Below are 20,037 nucleotides of genomic sequence, written 5' to 3'. Positions count from 1 at the left end.
GACAGTTTCTTGTGTGTTCATGGTCAGCAAAACACTTCAGATTATGTGGAAGAAAGCCTACCTTCTCCTCACATCTAAGGGGGGATAGTTGTCCGATCATGCTTATTTGCATCTTGACCTCAATGACAGCATACATGGCAAACACATACTGGACACAATTTCCTAGACACCACACATGACATTTACACTTGGAGGTAGATGGTTGTTGCATCAGATATTAGTTTTAGATTTAATCCAGTCCCGATAATGAGTCACTTTTGTATAAATTCCAGGATTGTTTTCTTTACCACAGTCTATTCCCCAGCTTACTATTCCGATAATATACCAGATGTTTCTATCAGGTGCTATAACCAGAGGTCCCCCAGAATCACCCTAGAGAAGAAGGAAAATATTTTCAATGTAATAAATGAGTGTCAGAATGACAGTTAATCAGCAACTTAATATCTAATAAATTAATATTTTAAAGTATGTAAAACTAATTCTATTTTTGCTTACTATTAGCATTAATATAATAATTGTGCTATTACTTATTATTTATGTCTGCTTATCTCTATTAATGTCTTCACCTGAAAGATGATAACAAAGATAATGTTTCAGTTTTATCCTTGTATAGTTTTTTAGTTTTGCTCTATTTAGAGAGTGCAAACTGTATCTAAATTTAGGCGTCCAGTTCTTACATAAAAGATACATCATGCTTCAACTAAACATCACCTCTACAACGAAGCCTCTCCTAACTCTGTTACATAGAAACAATCTCTTGCTTTGAGTTTAAATCTCACCTTGTTCCACTCTCACCAGCTGACAGAAAGGTGTCCTGGGCACCTTATCACTGTGTAGCAGTAGGTTTGAGAGGAAGAAGATTTGCAAAGGGCACTCTAAGCCAATGTGCACCATTTATTACACAAATAATTTTGCTTCCAAAATAAGATGGAATCCCTAGCCTTCAAGATCTTGTTTGGATGTTGTGAATCCTGACGACTTTCCTGACATCTTTAACCTTAGATTTGGACAACTGATTTGTACTTATCTTTTAGCAATGAACCTATTCATTCCAAAAAAGTATTATGTGGAAGTCCCTTACAGATTTTTTTTTTTTCAATAAGAGAAATGGTCCTGTTTGAAGTAGGCATGGGGTCCCAGAGTTTTGTCACTTTAGCTCTCTTCCCTTAACATGCTTTTTTGTACATTTCAGTGCACAGTGGACAGAGTGTGAAAACCTTGGTCTACCAAAAGCTATCCTCCGCAGCTCCTTAGCTCCTTCCCTAAGTTAGCCCACATCCGAACTTAGGTCTTCAGTGTGCTGGTGGTGAAGGAAGCAAGAGAGCATGGACCAATAGAAAGAGGAAATCTGCTTTCTTATAAACTCAAATACAACTTTTTATTCAACAGATTCCTTTTTGTGGATTTGAGTCTATTCTAATTATAGACTTTTTTGTGTTCTTCCTCAAAAGTCATGTGATCCAGTTCTATCTTGAAGCATACATGTTGTTTCTGCTTCTTAAGAATTAAAACTAGTAGAAGGAGGCCTTGTATTCCAGAATATGTAGCCAAATCCTTATCTTTTGTCCACTGCTTTTAGTTATGTACTTATGTGCTGTTATTAGATTGTAAATTCATCATGGACTCCTGCTTTTTTAAGTGTTTATGTTTCCTTCAATAATTGCCATAGTACCTTGCAATTCACAAAAAAAGTGAATGAATAAGTGAATGAATATTTATTACCAATGGCAGATCAATGGTGGCAACTTTGCATATAAAAAAAAGCACTCATGTGTAAAAATCTCAAAGTCATTCCTAATCCTTCAAGAATTATGAAATGTTGGGCTCAGTTTCAAATGCTATAGGTAAAATCTTTAATTTTGATATTTATTTTTCTTCTTTTATATAACCACACTCTAAAAGTGGCAGCATGGATGGACTTGGAGAGCATTATGCTAAGTGAATTAAGCCAGTCAGAGAAAGACAAGTACCATATATTTTCAATCATATGTGGAATCTAATGAACTAACAAGCAAAACTGAGGCAAACTCATAAACAGAGAGCAGGCTGACAGCGGTTGGAGGGGTGGGAGTTGGGAGGCTGGGTGGGAGAGGTGGAGGGATTGAGCAAAAAAGAAAAGAAAAAAGAGAAGAAACTCATGGACAGGGACAACAGGGTGGTGATTGCCAGAGTGAGGGAAGGTGAGGGGAGGTGGAGGAAACCATAAGAGGAATAAATGATGGAGAGGAATTTGACTTGGGGTAGTCAACACACAATAGAGTGTATGGGTGATATGTTGTGAAATTGTGCATCTGAAACTTGTATAATTTTGTTAACCAGTGTTACCCCAATAAATTTTTAAAAAGGGAAAAAATAAAAGTGATGTTCTCTTTAAATGTTTAATGATTAAGATAATTTTTTTCTAAATAGTGTAATTCTCTCTGGATGTACTATTTAAGGTCAATGGCTCAAGCACCCGTAGAATGATACTGCCAATCCCATCTCACAATGCCTTACAACTAGTAGGGATTAGATATCTAACTATCAATTATAATTATGGCTTGAAGCAATGATTGTGTGGCTTCCTGACTTAGTTTCCCTTATCTGCTGCCACTCCTTTTCTCTAATTAGAGCCCTAATGTGCATGTGGTGGTCATTTTTTACATTTGCATGGAGATAATAACAGGAGTATTTCTTATGGTTCCTCCTTTCCCTCCTTTTACACTCCGCTCTCTCCTGCAGAACTTAATTTTATGGAGAGCCATGAAGTGACATTGACTTAAGGTCAGTGAGCTCATCTCTATTCAGCAGATTCATTTTTGTGGATTTGTGTCTAGTCTTACCTCACAGGCATCGAGTTTTCCTGTCAAGAATCCAGCACATATCATTCCTGATGACACAGCACCACCATATACATTAACTTTATTACATATGTCGTTACTTATGATCTCTATTTCAACTTGTCGAAGAGTATTGGGAAAAGGACCTAAAGAAGAAAAAAAAACACACAAATAAGTGAAGAATTTCCAAATTCTTATATTTATAATAGTTAATTGTGTCTTACAAAGGATAGATTAATGACAAAATATATGTCTGGAAGTTGTGGGACTCTGGGCTTGATGACAGCACTTCGGAGTCAAGTTATATTTCCTGGATGCCCTTTGTTTTCTATGTGTTAGGTATCATCCCTGGCACGATTACTTCCACTGTCTTACTTCCTACTTGTCACAATTACTAAAGATAGATATGGATTTTTTTTTCAGATGAATAAACCAAAGTTCACTTGGCTTTGAGTCTTGCAATGACCACTTAGCTAAATGGGGATAATATTTGATTTAAAGTCAGGGCATTTATCACTACCTGGGAAAATCTGTCACAGTTTACCTGATTTATCAGGAAATCTGGATTATCATTCTTCAAATGACACACTTAAATTGGGAATTGAGAATCCTTTAGAAAAAGCAATATAGAGCAAGTCTCTACTATCAGGAATTAACTTCAATACTAAATAGATGAAATACTATTGTTTTATAAAAAGACCAGTATAATACTTACAACAATAAAGATTATTTTTTAAAAAAGGATGTAACTTATAACAATAGATAGGTCAATACACAATAATCTGCACACTTTTGGGCATTGAATGATTCATGATGAACTCACAAATCACTGCTAAACTACTACTCTAGAAAGGGCGATGTTAAGTTTAATTGGGTTCTAGAGGAGGTGTCATGGTCCTGCCCTTGTGGTTGATGCTATATATTTCTACTCCAATCAGTAAGCAGTTTGCCTAATTCCAAAGGATTTAATTCTCCTTCATATTTATCACCATACCCTATATAACAAGACAGATCCCTTAATAATGAGGAAAAGGACTCTCAGTTATAACAACAGTGTGTCAACCTGAACTCCATGTGAGAATTTTGGAGTGCATATCGAGAGAGCAGACATCTATAAAAATCAACTGATGAAGACTTGGTAGATAAAAGCTGTACTTTGAGCAAGAACATAATAAGACTACAACTTTATAATAAGAGCCTGGAACGAGAATCAGTAAGTCAAGGACAGATTAAACCATATGTAAAAAGTGCAACTAAGAAAACTGGAAACTTACATCAGTATCTAAATGTCTATCAGCAGTTTATTATATATTATTAAGTATAGTAAAATATCATACTTGTCACTCTCAAACTCTCAAACTCAAAAAGACTGTTTTATAGATACATGTGTCAGAAGGCCCCACAGCATCAGGAATGTCATTCAAATTGCTCTCTCTTTTTTTTTTTTTAATATATTTTTATTGATATTTTACAGAGAGGAAGAGAGAGAGATAGAGAGTTAGAAACATCGATGAGAGAGAAACATCAATCAGCTGCCTCCCGCACACCCCCCACTGGGGATGTGCCCGCAACCAAGGCACATGCCCTTCACCGGAATCGAACCCGGGACCCTTCAGTCCGCAGGCCAACGCTCTATCCACTGAGCCAAACCGGTTTCGGCTCAAATTGCTCTCTTAAGACTATTTCTGTTTATGGTACATTACTACTGCTCACAAATAACATACTTTAAGAATTACGTAGCCATAACAGAATCTTTACATATGAAAGAGCAATGAAAGAAAAAATCATATGAAAAAAATATGCTTTAATTATGTTTGAAAAAGTTATAACTAGTTTTTAGAGAAACCCATAAAGAATACAATAAACATAAATACCATGTAATAGCAATAGCCAAAGTTTTCATAATTCACAATATCTGGTTTTTGTTTGTTGTTTCTGCCATATTTTTCATGGGACATACAGGTTTAATCTCTTATTTTCTGTATTTTGATTTGGTATCTTATTTTACATCTCCACCCAGATGGAGGTTTTTATTGTTTTACTGAGACACTCACCATTTACTTTAAGTGCTCCCCATCCAGTGACAAACGCTTTACTCTTGGGCAAGACTTCAAACGCAGCGTCGGGGAGACAGACTCTGTGCACATCTTCGGAAAATGGGACGGGAGTGGAGAGCCTCACCACCGCGATGTCGTCTTCGTGCTTATGGGCAGCATAGTTTTCATGAAGGATGATTGACTGCACCCTTCTTCTCATTAGCGGAGGGCTCAGAGTTGTTCCGAAACTAGCCGTCCAGAGTTTGGGGTTTTTGTAACTGATCACAGATGAAAAGGATTATGGTTAGTTCATTTCTGATCTGAAGTTACCCAGGACTCTGGATGAGCAGGGGACATAGGGTGGGAAAAGGGCAGATTGTTTAAGGTGATAGTAGATTGGGATCCTCCCACCTTCTCATTTAAGGCTTTTCCCCTAGGGCTGCTTTGTGTTGATTTAGCTGATGACAAAACCCCCCATTCTCATGTAGCTTAAAGTATACTCCTTCAGGGGGAGTTTGTATTTTTTTTTTTTTAATATATTTTATTGATTTTTTACAGAGAGGAAAGGAGAGGGATAGAGAGTTAGAAACATCGATGAGAGAGAAACATCGATCAGCTGCCTCCTGCACACCTCCTACTGGGGATGTGCCCGCAACCAAGTTACGTGCTCTTGACCGGAATCGAACCCGGGACCTTTCAGTCCGCAGGCCGACGCTCTATCCACTGAGCCAAACCGGTGTGGGCTGTATTTTTTTTTTAAAGAAACCAATGTATTATTGCTATTTTGTGAAGAAAATATAAGTGAATAAAAATTAGAGATATTGTATACATACATATACATATCACTATGTCCATGCATAGTTATATAAATGTATGTATTATATAGTTATAGAGAGAGAAAGGGAGGGGAGGGGAGAGAGAGAGAGAGAGAGAGAGAGAGAGAGAGAGAGAGAGAGAGAGAGAGATTAGAGCCACAATTGATTCAGTGTTTTCTCATCCTTTCTTTTAGGTTAAATTTTATCCAGAATATTTTCACATTTTATGTGTATTTCACTAGAGCTACTCTATCTCTTTATTTTCTCCAAGTGTCCCATATGTTAAATCTTCAATGAGTATATAAATAATAAAAGTAGAGCACCAAAGATATCTATGTGGGAAAATCAGATGTATGTTTATGGGATGATCAGATGTAAGTTTGTGGGTTGGGATATTATTAGCAGAGTTTTTAAAAAATCCACAATATATCTCAGAAAAACTGGCGAATGTGTTTAAATTTTGACAGTGTTGGCTTGTTGTAGACAGTGCCTGGGAAGGCATATGGGCATTCTTTAAATTATTGTCAGCTGAATCCAAGGCGACAGGCAGAGCTGCCTCTTGGATACACATTTACCAAAAAGGCAGATGTGTTTTCAGCACTGACTCTTACCTTTGCCCAGGTGTCAGGAGTGGGCTTTGTTGTGTAAATCTAGTCTAGCACCGGGAATGAGGGAATGAATAGGACCTGGGCCCACCCAAGCTCCTTTGATCCTAAGCTTTTGGTGAAACCCCCTGGTATTTGGAATATAAATAAACACGCTGCCTCCGCTCTGGGTTGACTGTCTCTCCAGCAGAAGAGGGCAGTGGTCCCACCCATTTCCCAGCTTTTTTCCTTCCATTTTGTGTCTTGTCTCTTTCTTACTTTTATTTCTCAATCCCCAGCCGCCTCCACTCAGAACTGGTTCATCTCTCTTTCCGTGCTGGACTCGGAAAAGGGAGACCCCGCCATAGCTTGTTCTTAGTTAAAATTGAGATTGCTGGAGAATTTATATTCAGTTAAAGCTGAAGATACTCTGTCTAATTTTTTCTACTATTCACTAATTGTCACTTTTTCTAAGCCTGCCAGAAAAATCACAATACTATTGGGAGGCCTAAGATAATTAATGAAAAAGGGATACGAATTAAAGCAAGTGAAGGTGAGAAGAAAAAGTGCAATTGGTGGCTCTGTTGGTACAGACTGAGGACTTACGTGTCAAAGCAATGCGCGGCAGTCAGCAGCCACTCCTCACTGAGCAAAGAGGCCCCACAATAGTGGATGCCATCCATTTGCAGGCTGGCTTGCCATGGCCAATCAGCTTTCTTTGCAATATAACCATTAGCAATTTTTTCCATGGACGGAGACTCCCTCCCTAAACCACAACCTGTCATAAGAGAATAAGATGATTATTTCTAGAGTTATCAATCTGTATATTTGGCACATGGTAAAATATGGGAACATTCATAGGTTTGCCTGGCCTTAAAATTTAATCAAAATTACATGATAGAATAATAATTTACACTAAAAATGATTAATTAAAACATAAAATATTTAATACCCTGTCTGATGTATTTAAAGCAATTTCACTTAATTTTTTTCTTATATTTTGGGGTCATGTTCTTAGGTGCAGCATTTACCCCTGTGATAGTCGATGGTTTTGATTGTGAAATGTACACTAATTATTGCAGAAAAAATACTATTTGTACTATTTTATTAAAATACTTGTCTAATATGAAAACCATTACATAACTTAGTATAAATATCAAAGTTTACATATTAAAGTTAGTGTCATTTACTTCTAAACAAATTTTCTACTTTAACAAAGTGAACCAAATAAAAACAAGATAAAATGAAAGGGGACTGTTAAAAGAAGCCATCAGTGAATCCTTCTGTTAAGAAGAGCAAGTTATTTCCAAGGAGCCCATGTGACATGAATTCCCAATTATTACTAACTAGAGGCCCAGTGCATGAAATTCGTACACTTGGGGCGGGGGTTCCTCAGCCCAGCCTGCATCCTCTCACAGTCTGGGAGCCCGCAGGGGATGTCTGACTGACAGCTTAGGCCCACTCCCCGTGGGGCAGTCGGACATCCTTAGCACTGCCGCAGAGGTGGGAGAGGCTCCCGCCGCCACCGCTGCACTCACCAGCCGTGAGCCTGGCTCAGGTCTTCTGGCTGAGCAACTCTCCCTCTGTGAGAGCACACTGACCATCAGGGGGCAGCTCCTGCATTGAGCATCTGCCCCCTGGTGGTCAGTGCACGTCATAGTGACCGGTAGTTCCACCACTTGGTCAATTTGCATATTAGCCTCTTATTATATAGGATAATTATTTTCCCTTGAGGAGAGTTAAATCATGTAACCATTTATAGATATCATATGCCTTTGGAAATAGTAATTATGGGAGTAGAGAAACTCTTCTCTCTCTCTCTCTCTCTCTCTCTTTTTATTGATTTCAGAGGAAGGGAAAGGTAGAAAGAGATTGAAACAATGATGAGAATCATTTGATACGCTGCCTCCTGCACACCCCCTACTGGGATCAAGCCCACAACTGGGGCATGTGTCTTTGACTGGAATCAAACCTGGGACCCTTTAGTCTGCAGGTCAATGCTCTATTTACCTGAGCCAAACGGCAAGGGCAAGAAACTCTTAAAAGTGTTTTAAGTTTTATTATTTGATCTATAAAACATCTCAGTGATATTTTTTAACTTACCGCTGTTCAGAATGTGCTCTGCTTGTATTTTATTTATATCTGGAAAAAATACAAGATGATTGCTCAGCAATGGAATAATTATCATCTAAAACACTGTACACTTGACATGAATATTTCTATTTGGAAGAAACTGAATTAGTGAGGAAATACTTAATTTAAAGGCAATAGAATAAAATCCTATGAAAGGGGAGGTTTAGATATAAATTAAACTTTCCTCTGACTACTATATTTGGACTCCAGGAAAATACTGGTTAATGGTTATAAAAACATTGGCAGAGAGGATGATATTGTTTGCCATGAAGGTGGATAGCATCTAATTAATGCCATGCCAATTTATTAAAATATAAGTAAAACTGAAGAGAATCTAAGACCACTTTTACATATATACTGATATGTTTGGACACCGTTCTCCTCCATCCTCATTCACACAGTAGTGTTACTGTAAAGCCATTCAAGAATCTTAGACAGCTGGCATCTAGGGTTGTTCCAGAGATGCTCCCTGTGGAATCAAAATCCACCAATATCCTAACAAATTCTCAAATATGTTAGTCATTTTTTTCATGAAGTGAAATAGAAAACAAAGCACACTCAGTTGTTCCCCACAATTACATGAATTCTTCCTTATGCCAGATAGCATAATGAGCAATCTAGACCCACATTTTGTTACAATGAAAGCTGTGTGAAATTTCAATAAGCCTGCAAATTAAGGAGTCTTTAATGTAGGTCAGACTCTAACCGGGAACATAGAATGCATCTGCAGATAACTATGGGTAGGGAGTTTATTAGAGTAAGTCCCTTAGAATTAGGTTTTGCCAATAATAACAATCTCAAAAGGATATAAAGTGTATGATTCCATTTATGTAACATTCATGAAATAATATAATTACATAGATGGAGAATGGATTAGGATTGCCAGGGGCTAGAGAAGGGCAGAGGGTTTGGGTGTGGCTATAAAGAAGTAACACAAGGGAGTCTTATCATGGCACAGTAGCAGAGTGTAGTTTTTTTTTTTAATTATATCCATGTTTAATTAATTCAAACAATTATACTAATATCTCTCTTTCAAAAAAGGAGGAAATACTATTATATTTGTGTTATTATATAATTATTATATAATTATTCTGTCATAATTATTTACATATTAACCAAAGGAATATTTTGGTGTTGATTGGGTTTTTGCTTATTATCAAGTAAATGAGAGACTTAAACATGAAAAGCAGTTTTATTTTATGGTGAAATAAAGATCCTTTCCCTGTAGATGAGAAGATAGTAAAATTGTGAACTATAGCAAGGAGAGAAAAATGGTATTTCTTACCTTTAAGATAAGGCAATGAAGTATCTATCTTCAGGAAGCTTTCATTTAATTTTAACTTCTGATGCAAAATGTTAGCAGCTTGACTTTTTACTGTTTCTGCATTGTTAGAAACAAAGTGAAATTTAAGCAATACATCTGTTTTTAATCCATTATCACTTGACCTGGAAAACAAAAACACCGGATTAAGTAAGTGAATTCATACCCATAATTATTATTTTATACCTTATTATTTAAATATTAGTTATATCTTAAAAATACAACATAAATATAAATATTTTATATATTTTATTATCATATATTTTCCCTTTCTTTTATCATATAGTGTTAGTACATAAATTATTCCCTGCTTGTAAAATTTGATCATATTCAGGGAGGGGAGAGTAAAATTCTAGAGTTCTGGAATTTTTTTTCTGGAAAAATAAATCAAAAGTACTTGTTAAATCCATCAACTCTGTCAACATATATTTTTTCTTGATTTTTAAAAATTCATATCTGTTTATGTTTAAAATTTAAGTAAAATTTAAAAATTAAGCCCAGCCAGGCGTGACTCAGCAGTTGAGTGTCGACCCAGGAATCAAGAGGTCACACTCGATTTCCAGTCAGGGAATATGCCCAGGTTGCAGGCTCGATCCCCAGTAGTGGGTATGCAGGAGGCAGCTGATCCATGAATCTCTCTCATCATTGATGTTTCTATTTCTCTCTCCCTCTCCCTTCTTCTCTAAAATCAATAAAAATATATTTTAAAAAATTAAGTAAAAGTATTTAATGATTGTGGGAATCTTTAACTGAAGGGCAAGTCTTTTTTTTTTTTTTTAAATCCTCATGCATGGATATGTTCTCATTGGTTTTTATAGAGAGAGTGAGGAAGAGTGTGTGTGAGAGAGAGAAACATCAATGTGAGAGAAACATCAATAGGTTGCCTCCTGCACATGCCCCAACTGGGGATTGAACTAACAACCTAGGTATGTGCCCTACCAGATCAGATCCACAACCTTTTTTCTGCCCAAAAAATGTTTTTATTGATTTTTTTTTAAGAGAGAGGAAGGTACAGGGGAGAAAGCGAGAAACATTGATGTGAGAGAGAAACATCCATTGGTTGCTTCCTGTACTCACCCTAATGGGGGGATGAAACCCGAAATCTGGGTATGTGCCCCAATGGGGAATCAAACCAGTGACCCTTCGGTGCACAGGAACATGCTCAACCAACTGGACCATGCTCAACCAGCTGAGCCATTCGGCCAGGGCTGAAATGCAAGTCTTTAAAAGAACAACCAGAAGAGTGTATTTAATCTCTACCCAAGTCAAGAAAGTGCCCCCTATAGGTACTCTGTAGAAGAGGAATAATAATTAAATAATATGAAATTATTTTTGCTCTTGGTATATCTAAGATTTTTTAAAAATGTATTTTTATTTATTTCAGAGAGGAAGGGAGAAGGAGAAAGATAGAAATATCAATAATGGGAGAGAATCATTGATTGGCTGCCTCCTGCACATCCACTACTAAAGATCAAGCCCAAATCCCAGGCATGTGCCCTGACTGGGAATCAAACTGTGGGACTTCCTGGTTCATAGGTCGACGCTCAACCACTGTGCCATGCCAGCTGAGCTATCTAAGATTTTTATATCCTGTCAACAAAGCAAATAAATGAAGAATAATTAAATAAAACAAAATTGCCTTTTCATTGTACAAATTGATTAGTTATGATTACCTAAAGTTGACAACATGAGACTTGATGTAATGATGATTTAAACTGGAATTTCGAAATATCTTATCTATCTGAGAAAAGAAAAAACACACACAGCATAGAACTTTGTTAAATATAAATTTCACACATTTCAATATAACACAAAAAAAGTTTGTATAAAACCTGCAGTGATTCAAATAGCATTTAATTCTGTGTTGTTTTATACCTATCCCTACCCAAAAAGCTCACTGGGGCATAATCCTATTATCAAAAAGATCTTCCTAGTAATTAGATGTTGATATTTAAACAAATTGTCACATGGTTAAAGATGGCTGATATAGAGTTGAGTGAAGCTAGCTGTTTCAACAGCCAATATAAAATATGCAGAGTTGGAGGTACAAAGACTGAGGTTCTTTGAAAACTTGCTATGTAAAGACTTAAAATCCTCTGTCATTCAAGTTCAGTTATCATCCTCATGGAGGTGATTAAAGAATCAGTCTTTTAGTCTTTTCTGAAACTTTTTAAGCCATATTTTGATTCTGTGATAAATGGGGGAGAGGAAAAGAATATATATTTTTGGGTACTTCTTTAAAATGAATATACTCAGCAAGAAAAATTATGAAATAATAACAGAATAGGACTATGCTATTTGTGTGTCATTTTAGACTTTTGTGGGATAATTTCTGTGTAATATTAATTCCTAGAAGAAATTATTTCTTACTAAAACCACAGATTGTTACAGAATCTGTGATTCATTAACATTGATTCCTCAATCTGGCTTTTCAGAAAAAATGACAGATCATGTGCCAAATCTTACGTGAACCTGAGTCTCAATAATTATTTCCTCAAATCAGAAGAGAAGAGCTGCCAAAATGTGAAACTAGGCATGTGCTGAACAAGTGCTTTTAACTCATCTGATTTCATTTATGAAATTTCCTCTGGTGAGGCACCATATCATATCCTATTAGATAGGATGGTATGCATACAGTTATTGAAAAATCAACAGTTAGTTATTAAAAAAAATCAAGTTATTAAAAAAAAACAATGACCATGTGTTTCCCTTTAACAATAATAGAAAATTTGTTTTTCTAAGGATATAGTTTTATATACACACATGCACATTTATGACAAAACCTAATACATATTCATTGCAAAAAGTTATAAAAAGCTAGCAAAACAGCAAAGCATAATGAAAAGCATTAAAATAATTTCTAAATCACTGCTGAGAACCTGTTATTTTCATTTTGGGCATATGACCTTCCAGATTTCTACATAGATTTTTATAAATTTTACTAGAGGCATGGTGCATGAAATTTGTGCACGGGGGTGGGGGTGTCCCTCAGGCCAGCTTGCACCCTCTCCAATCTGGGACCCCTTGAGGGATGTCCGACTGCCCATTTAGGCCCGACCCCAGTAGGATCGGGCCTAAACGGGCAGTCAGATATCCCTCTCACAATCCCGGACTGCTGGCTCCCAGCTGCTCGCTACCTGCCTTCCTGATTGCCCCTAACTGCTTCTACCTGCCAGCCTGATCACCCCCTAACCTCTCCCCTGCCAGCCTGATTGATGCCTAACTGCTCCCTTGCCAGCCTGTTTTCCCCTAACTGCCCTTCCCTGCAGGCCTGGTCACTCCTAACTGCCCTCTCCTGCAGGCCTGGTCCCCCCCAACTTCCCTCCTCTGCTGGCCTGGTCACCCCTAACTGCCCTTCCCTGCAGGCCTGGTCCCCCCAACTGCTCTTCCCTGCAGGCCTGGGTCTCCCCTAACTGTCCTCCCCTGCAGGCCTGGTCACCCCTAACTGCCCTCCCCTGCAGGCCTGGTCCCCCCCCAACTTCCCTCCTCTGCTGGCCTGGTCTCCCCTAACTGCCCTCCCCTACAGGCCTGGGTCTCCCCCAACTGCCCTACCTGCAGGCTTGATCACCCCCAACTGCCCTCCTTTGCAGGCCTGGTCCCTCCCAACTGCCCTCCCCTGCTGGCCATCTTGTGACGGCCATCTTGTGTCCACATGGGGTCAACCATCTTTGACCACATGGGGGCAGCCATCTTGTGTGTTGGAGTGATGGTCAATTTGCATATTACTCTTTTATTAGATAGGATTATAAGTTCTCTGCCTATTTTCATTCTCTTTTCTATTTCATTATTTTGTTGTTGTTTCCTTTAAATCAACCATGTTATTGTCCATGGCAATTGAGAATATAAACAGTCTAGATTATTGAACTTCAAAAAACATCTCTAAATTTCATTTTAGTACTAATTTTAGTAATTTCTTCTGGGATAATGTTTCCTAGAACTGTAACTCACAGTCTAAATCAGGGACCAGTAAATTATAGCCTACTAGAATTCATGCAAGGGTGGGGTCGGCCTGCCCACCTCATGCTGGCAGGACCAGCAGCGGGGGAGGGGACATGGGAGGTTGGCCGGCCGGCCCCGCCCCTGGTCTGGCCTATTGGCTGGCTGCAGTGGGCATCAGAGCAACCAGTTGTTCTGGTTGTTCTGGGATTCCAGTCACTGGCTTTTTATATATATAGATAGGAAAAATCTAGCCAGCCACTCATTTTTGTGGGCCCATCATCTAAGAGTGGTCTTCACATTATTTTAATAGTTGAGAAAAATCATAAAAAGAGTAATGTTTTGTGACTGCTAAAAATTTTTATAAAATTTAACTTTCAGCATCCAGAATCAAGTTTTCCTGGGCTACAGACACACTGCTTGGCTGACATATTGTCTCTGGTGCAGTAGCACTTCAAAAACAGATCTGCATTGCTTCAGAGGGACTGTATGGCCTGCAAAGCTGAAAATTTACTATCTGGCTTTGTCCAAAAAAAAAAATTGCCAACTCCTGGTCTAAATTACTGTACTTTGGTACTGTACTTCTCAATTATGTACTTCTCCTATGTAGTCACCATTTGTATTCTAGAGGACAGGGCCACTACTAGTAAATTCTTTATTCCCTAGTCATTTGTTTGATGAGTATTTTTATGATCCTACCATGTGGCAGACACTGTGACAGGCACCAGAATTATAAGAATAAGTCGATTTAGCCCTTCACAAATCCAGAGAGACCTAGACATATAAAATAATAATAATGTCACAAGGCAATAAGTGCTCTAGCAGAGGTGTGTGAAAAGTTCCATGAGAACATAATAAACAGATACTAACATTCATTCAGACATTGTTTTTCCTACTTTTTATTCGCAACATAAACTGATTCTCAGAATAACTCAGAGGTGGGTGTAATTATCGTTATTTTGAAAGTGGAAACCTTGAGGGGTCAAGTAGCTTCCCAAAGTTGAGAAGCCTATTGAACATAGATATTCTGACTTCAAAGCTTAGACTGTCTCCAATTCAATATATTTATTCCTGTAATAAAATATTCAATACCCTGCCAATGCCACTTAGTTGCATATTTCAAATCATTTCATCACCTTCTGCTTTTGGTTGGGAAATGGCTAAAGAAATATTTCTGAACCTGGCAAGAATGATCTTTTATCTTTGGCCAATGCTTGGCTCAGTAGAAGCTGTGTATACAATTGAAGTCTTCAGTGGAAGTCTATGTGTTTCTATGCTCTATTTTTAGGAACAAATGTTCAATACAATTGCCTAATGGGAAATGTATTAGGATCATACACACTGTAGGTGTGTAATAAATGTTATATGGTAATGTTGTTTGTGCCTGAATGATTGAGTTATATTTCCAAATACGCTATTTTTTTGTACTTCAGCTAATTTTTTTTCTTTTTGTTTAGCTTACATTGTTCAGTCTTTGGTGCAATCATCCTTTCTCCAGTGTACCTGAGACAATGTTGGTTAGAGTTGCCAGGAGTAGCAAATAAAAATACAGTTAAACTTTAATTTCATGTAAATAATAAATGCTTTTTAGTATCATCATGTTGAAAATATTGAATGAAGTATATTTTCAGGAAGATATGAAATTAAAATTTACCTGGGCATTCTGTATTTTATCTGGCAAACCTAACATAGATGTAATTTTGTGTGTTCTCAACTCACCTCTTACTTTATTCTAACCTCTTTCTCCCTAACAGTATTTTCAGGTAGAAATGGTACCAGCAAAACTTAGACTTACCTCATCATTGATTTTTTGTTTCAGGTCAGTCCTAACTTTTGAGTGCTCTACTGAAAAATCAGGATTATATTCAATACTGGGGATCTGGAAGGAGGTTTGGAAATAGTGCAACTTTTTCTGATCTGGAAGGGAGAACAAATATGCATGGTTTCTTTTTAGTTCATATGAGCTACACAAATAATGGACATAAAGGGAATGGCATGCAAAAATATCCCATAATTGATGAACTCCTGAGAATTAATTCAATAGCTGTGGCAAATACTTCTCTCTTCCTTTTTGAAGATTGCACAATCTCTTAGTCATGTAACTTTCAGTTGTGTCCTGACACAAGTTGACCTTGAATTTAGAATTGCTACTAAAATAATTTTTTATTCTCAATAAATCATATTGAGAATATTAAATCATACAATAACATAGGATATAAATCTATGGCATTGGTCAAGAAATAGTATTATGTGAACCAAGTCAAATTTTAAATGCTAGAAGCATTTTTATACATAAAAGATTATAATTTCCGAAATGTAGATAAATTTATGCAAATCAACATTACATTATACAAAGTATGTATACATTTAAGCAAATTATTGTTGCAATGAAAATTGTATTCTAAAATATTTAACAATATTAAGGTTTTGAAATAAGTGAGTGGATATTTAAAATTAAAAAAAAAATACAATGAGATAGATTCTTACCAAATGCCAGAAAATAAACAAGGAGACCGATGATTATTGCTAGAACCAACACAACAGTTGCAACAATAAGGGCAATCATCCATGGTTTCAAGAAATTTGTTCTTCTGCCTCGTATTGGTGGCCTTTTGAAAGAGAGAGTTGTATATTAAAAACAAACAGAACTTAAAGACTAGAATCTCAATTTCACAGTTTGGGCATAGAATGTGTGTTTTTTTGTTGTTGTTTATTTTTAATTTTTTTAATGAGTAATTACTTTATTTTTTTTAAATTGTTTTAAGTATTACATGTCTTCTTTTTCCCCAGTTGACCCCCCCTGGCCACTCCCACCCCTGAGGGCAAGCCACCACCGCCGCAGGGTCTGTGTCCATTGGTCATGCTAATATGCATGCAGACAAGTCCTTTGGTTGACCCCTGCCTTCTCCCCGAGGATGGACAGTCTGCTCAGTGCCACCTTGTGTCTGGATCCATTTTGGTTCATCAGTTCATGTTGTTCATTATATCCCACATTTGAGTGAGATCATGTGATATTTATCTTTCTCCAACTGGCATTCACTTAGCATAATGCTCTCCAGGTCCATCCATGCTGTTGCAAATGGTAAAAATTCCTTCTTTTTTATTGCAGCATAGTATTCCATTGTGTAGATGTACCACAGTTTTCTAATCCACTCATCTGCTGATGGGCACTTGTGCTGTTTCCAAATCTTAGCTATTGTAAATTGTGCTGCTATGAACATAGGGGTGCATATATCCTTTCTGAATGGTGTTTCTACCTTCTTGGGATATATTCCTAGTAGTGGGATCACTGGGTAAAATGGGAGTTCCATTTTTAGTTTTTTGAGGACACTCCATACTGTTCTCCACAGTGGCTGCACCAGTCTGCATTCCCACCAGCAGTGCACGAGGGTTCCTTTTTCTCTGCATCCTCGCCAACACTTGTTGTTTGTTGATTTGTTGATGATAGCCATTCTGACAGGTTGAGATGGTACCTCATTGTTGTTTTGATTTGCATCTCTCGGATGATTAGTGACTTTGAGCATGTTTTCATATGTCTCTTGGCCTTCTGAATGTCCTCTTTTGAAAAGTGTCTATTTAGGTCCGTTGCCCATTTTTTGATTGAATTGTTTATCTTCCTTTTGTTAAGTTGTATGAGTTCCCTTAAATTTTGGAGATTAAATCCTTACCTAAAATAGCATTGACAAATATGTTCTCCCATGCAGTGGGCTTTCTTGTTGTTTTGTTGATGGTTTCTTTTGCTGTGCAGAAGCTTTTTATTTTAATGTAGTCCCATTTGTTTATTTTCTGCTTAGTTTCCATTGTTCTAGGAGCTGCATCGATAAAGATATTGCTTCAATATATGTCTGATATTTTGCTGCCTATGGAGTCTTCTAAGGTTTTTATGGTTTCCCATCTCACATTTAAGTACTTTAACCATTTAGAGTTTGTTTTTGTGTATAGTGTAAGTTGGTGATCTAGTTTCATTTTTTTTGCATGTATCTGACCAAATTTCCCAGCACCATTTATTGAAGAGACTGTCTTGACTTTATTGTATGCTTTTGCCTCCTTTGTCAAATATTGATTGAGCATAGTGGCTTGGGTCAATTTCTGGATTCTCTGTTCTGTTCCATTGGTCTATATTTCTGTTCTTGTGCCAGTACCAGGCAGTTTTGAGAACTGTGGCTTGGTAATATAGCTTGATGTCTGGTATTGGGATCCTTCCAACTTTGGTCTTCTTTCTCAGAATTGCTGTGGCTTTTTGGGGTCTTTCTTTATTCCAGATGGATTTTTGGAGAGTTTGTTCTAGGTCTTTGAAATATGCTGTTGGTATTTTAATGGGGATTACATTAAATCTATAAATTGCTTTGGGTAGTATGGACATTTTAATGATGTTGATTCTACCAATCCATGAACACGGTATGTTCTTCCATTTGTTTAGAATGGTTTTTTTACTCTAGAATTCATGGTTAGCTCATATTACATTTAGTAACATTTGAATATGCTTATCTATAAAAAATTAGAAAAAGCCCTAACCGGTTTGGCTCAGTGGATAGAGCGTTGGCCTGCGGACTGAGGGGTCCCAGGTTCGATTCCAGTCAAGGGCATGTACCTTGGTTGTGGGCACATTCCCAGTAGGGGGTGTGCAGGAGGCAGCTGATTGATGTTTCTCTCTCATCGATGTTTCTAACTCTCTATCCCTCTCCCTTCCTCTCTGTAAAAATCAATAAAATATATTAAAAATAAAAAATCAGAAAAAATACTGTCAATAAAAACTCATTGATGATTAACTTTATATCTTGATTTTAAAAAGTCAGAATTACACTATAGTTACTACTTTTTCATATATTCCCCAGTTCATTACCTAGATTTTCTAAAATAGTTTTTCTTTGTAAATGAACTAATACCATATATGTGGTTCATGTGCTTCAAATCACAATGATCCTCAAAGAGTGAGGGCAAATGGGACACTCCTTTCATTCTAGCATGTACAGACAGAGGTTCTGAGTGACTACTGAAACCTGGAGGAGCTAGAATACAGACTTGGTCTGTTAGGACTTTTTGCACACATCTGTACATAAACCTTTAATCTCCATTTATAGAAGAAGTAATCTGTAATGTTTACAAAGAACATCTAAAACAGGGCATGTAGAAAAAAAACAGAAAAGAACAATAAGGAAGAAATAATAGCACAAAAAAGAAATCATTTACATAATGAACAAACAAATAAATAATGATAGATCAGGACTTTGCACCCAGAAACTTCATGGCCTGAGAACCACTACGGGTATATAATGAATATCCATTTCATCTATATATATAAAAGCCCAGCGACCCAATGGCAGCACGACCAGGACAACTAGTCAACCAGTCACTATGACATGCACTGACCACCAGGGGGCAGACACTCAAAGCAGGAGCTGCCCCCTGGTGGTCAGTGCATTCCCACAGTGGAAGCAGCCACTCACAGGGCAGGTCCACAGCCACTTGGCTGACCAGGATGAGTGGTGCTCCCACAGCAGGCCAATCCCCACAGGCCACAGCCTCCACCAGTGCATGAATCCATGCACCAGGCCTCTAGTAGGATTCTAAGATTCAAACCTGTGATTTTTTATAGATAATATTGTGTAGAATAAGGCCATATTTATTTGAGTAAATAATGAATCAATTTAAAGAAAATATTAAGATAATAATAGTACCAGTAGCATGCAAATATGAGAAAAATATGAAAGTGATATGCAAATGACTGACATTTGACAAACCTTTGTGGAAACAGGAAAATGTGACAAAGCTCTTCCCCCTCTCAGGCTCAGAGCCCACAGTTAAGACTAAACCTGAACATTTATAGAATCAAGGCAGGCTAGAAGAGGACCATCAGGGATTGTCCAGGAAGATCTAACAAATTAGAGAACTGGACAGAAATATTGTTCTGATAATTCTAGATACTGCTTCTTTTTATCTTACAAGTACACATAGAAGAGAAGAAGAGGAGTCTGCGCCATCTTGATCCGGAAAGTGGAGCTTATCTGAAGCCTGAGAATCCACAACTGCGGCACCCCAGGAACAGCTGCGAGCCCCAGAACAACGCTCCCCAACTGGCGCAAGCACACGGGTTCAGAGAAGCTCTACACTCCACCACGGAAAGGTCAGATTTCGCCTGGGATAAGGTGAGGTCTCTGGTCCCGGCGGGAGAGAGGAACGCGCGTTTTGCAGGAGCTGGAGGACCAGGGAAGTCTGTGCCTAGAAAAATCCGTGGCTGTAGGGGCTGGCGTGATCTGTGACTGTGGAAAGGGGTCCTCAGAGCTGCTAAGAGAAGGGCACTCTAAAAAGCAACCCATTTTGATCTGAAGTGCAGGGACACCCTAAGAATTTCAGGCAGTCCAGACTTACGCGCAGCCCCTGCGCTCCCTGGGT

At 37.7% G+C, this 20,037-nt stretch overlaps 1 protein-coding gene across 1 annotated transcript; it reads right to left on the bottom strand.

The window, feature by feature from the left end:
• Positions 1-210: 210 nt before the first annotated feature.
• LOC308242027 (transmembrane protease serine 11G-like) lies at positions 211-19,625 on the bottom strand (the record flags this gene model as incomplete). The annotated part of the gene is made up of 10 exons (XM_080655828.1): positions 211-372; positions 2,823-2,965; positions 4,874-5,133; positions 6,861-7,032; positions 8,358-8,396; positions 9,673-9,833; positions 11,382-11,449; positions 15,440-15,561; positions 16,132-16,253; positions 19,588-19,625. The coding sequence occupies 10 exons, from the start codon at positions 19,623-19,625 to the stop codon at positions 211-213; spliced, it is 1,287 nt and encodes a 428-aa protein (XP_080511954.1).
• Between the last annotated feature and the right edge of the window lie 412 nt (positions 19,626-20,037).

Source organism: Plecotus auritus (assembly GCF_963455305.1).
Source record: "Plecotus auritus genome assembly, chromosome: 1".
Taxonomy (NCBI): Eukaryota; Metazoa; Chordata; class Mammalia; order Chiroptera; family Vespertilionidae; genus Plecotus; species Plecotus auritus.
Note: the sequence above shows the minus strand (reverse complement) of the source record. Positions and strands in the feature narration are given on the sequence as shown.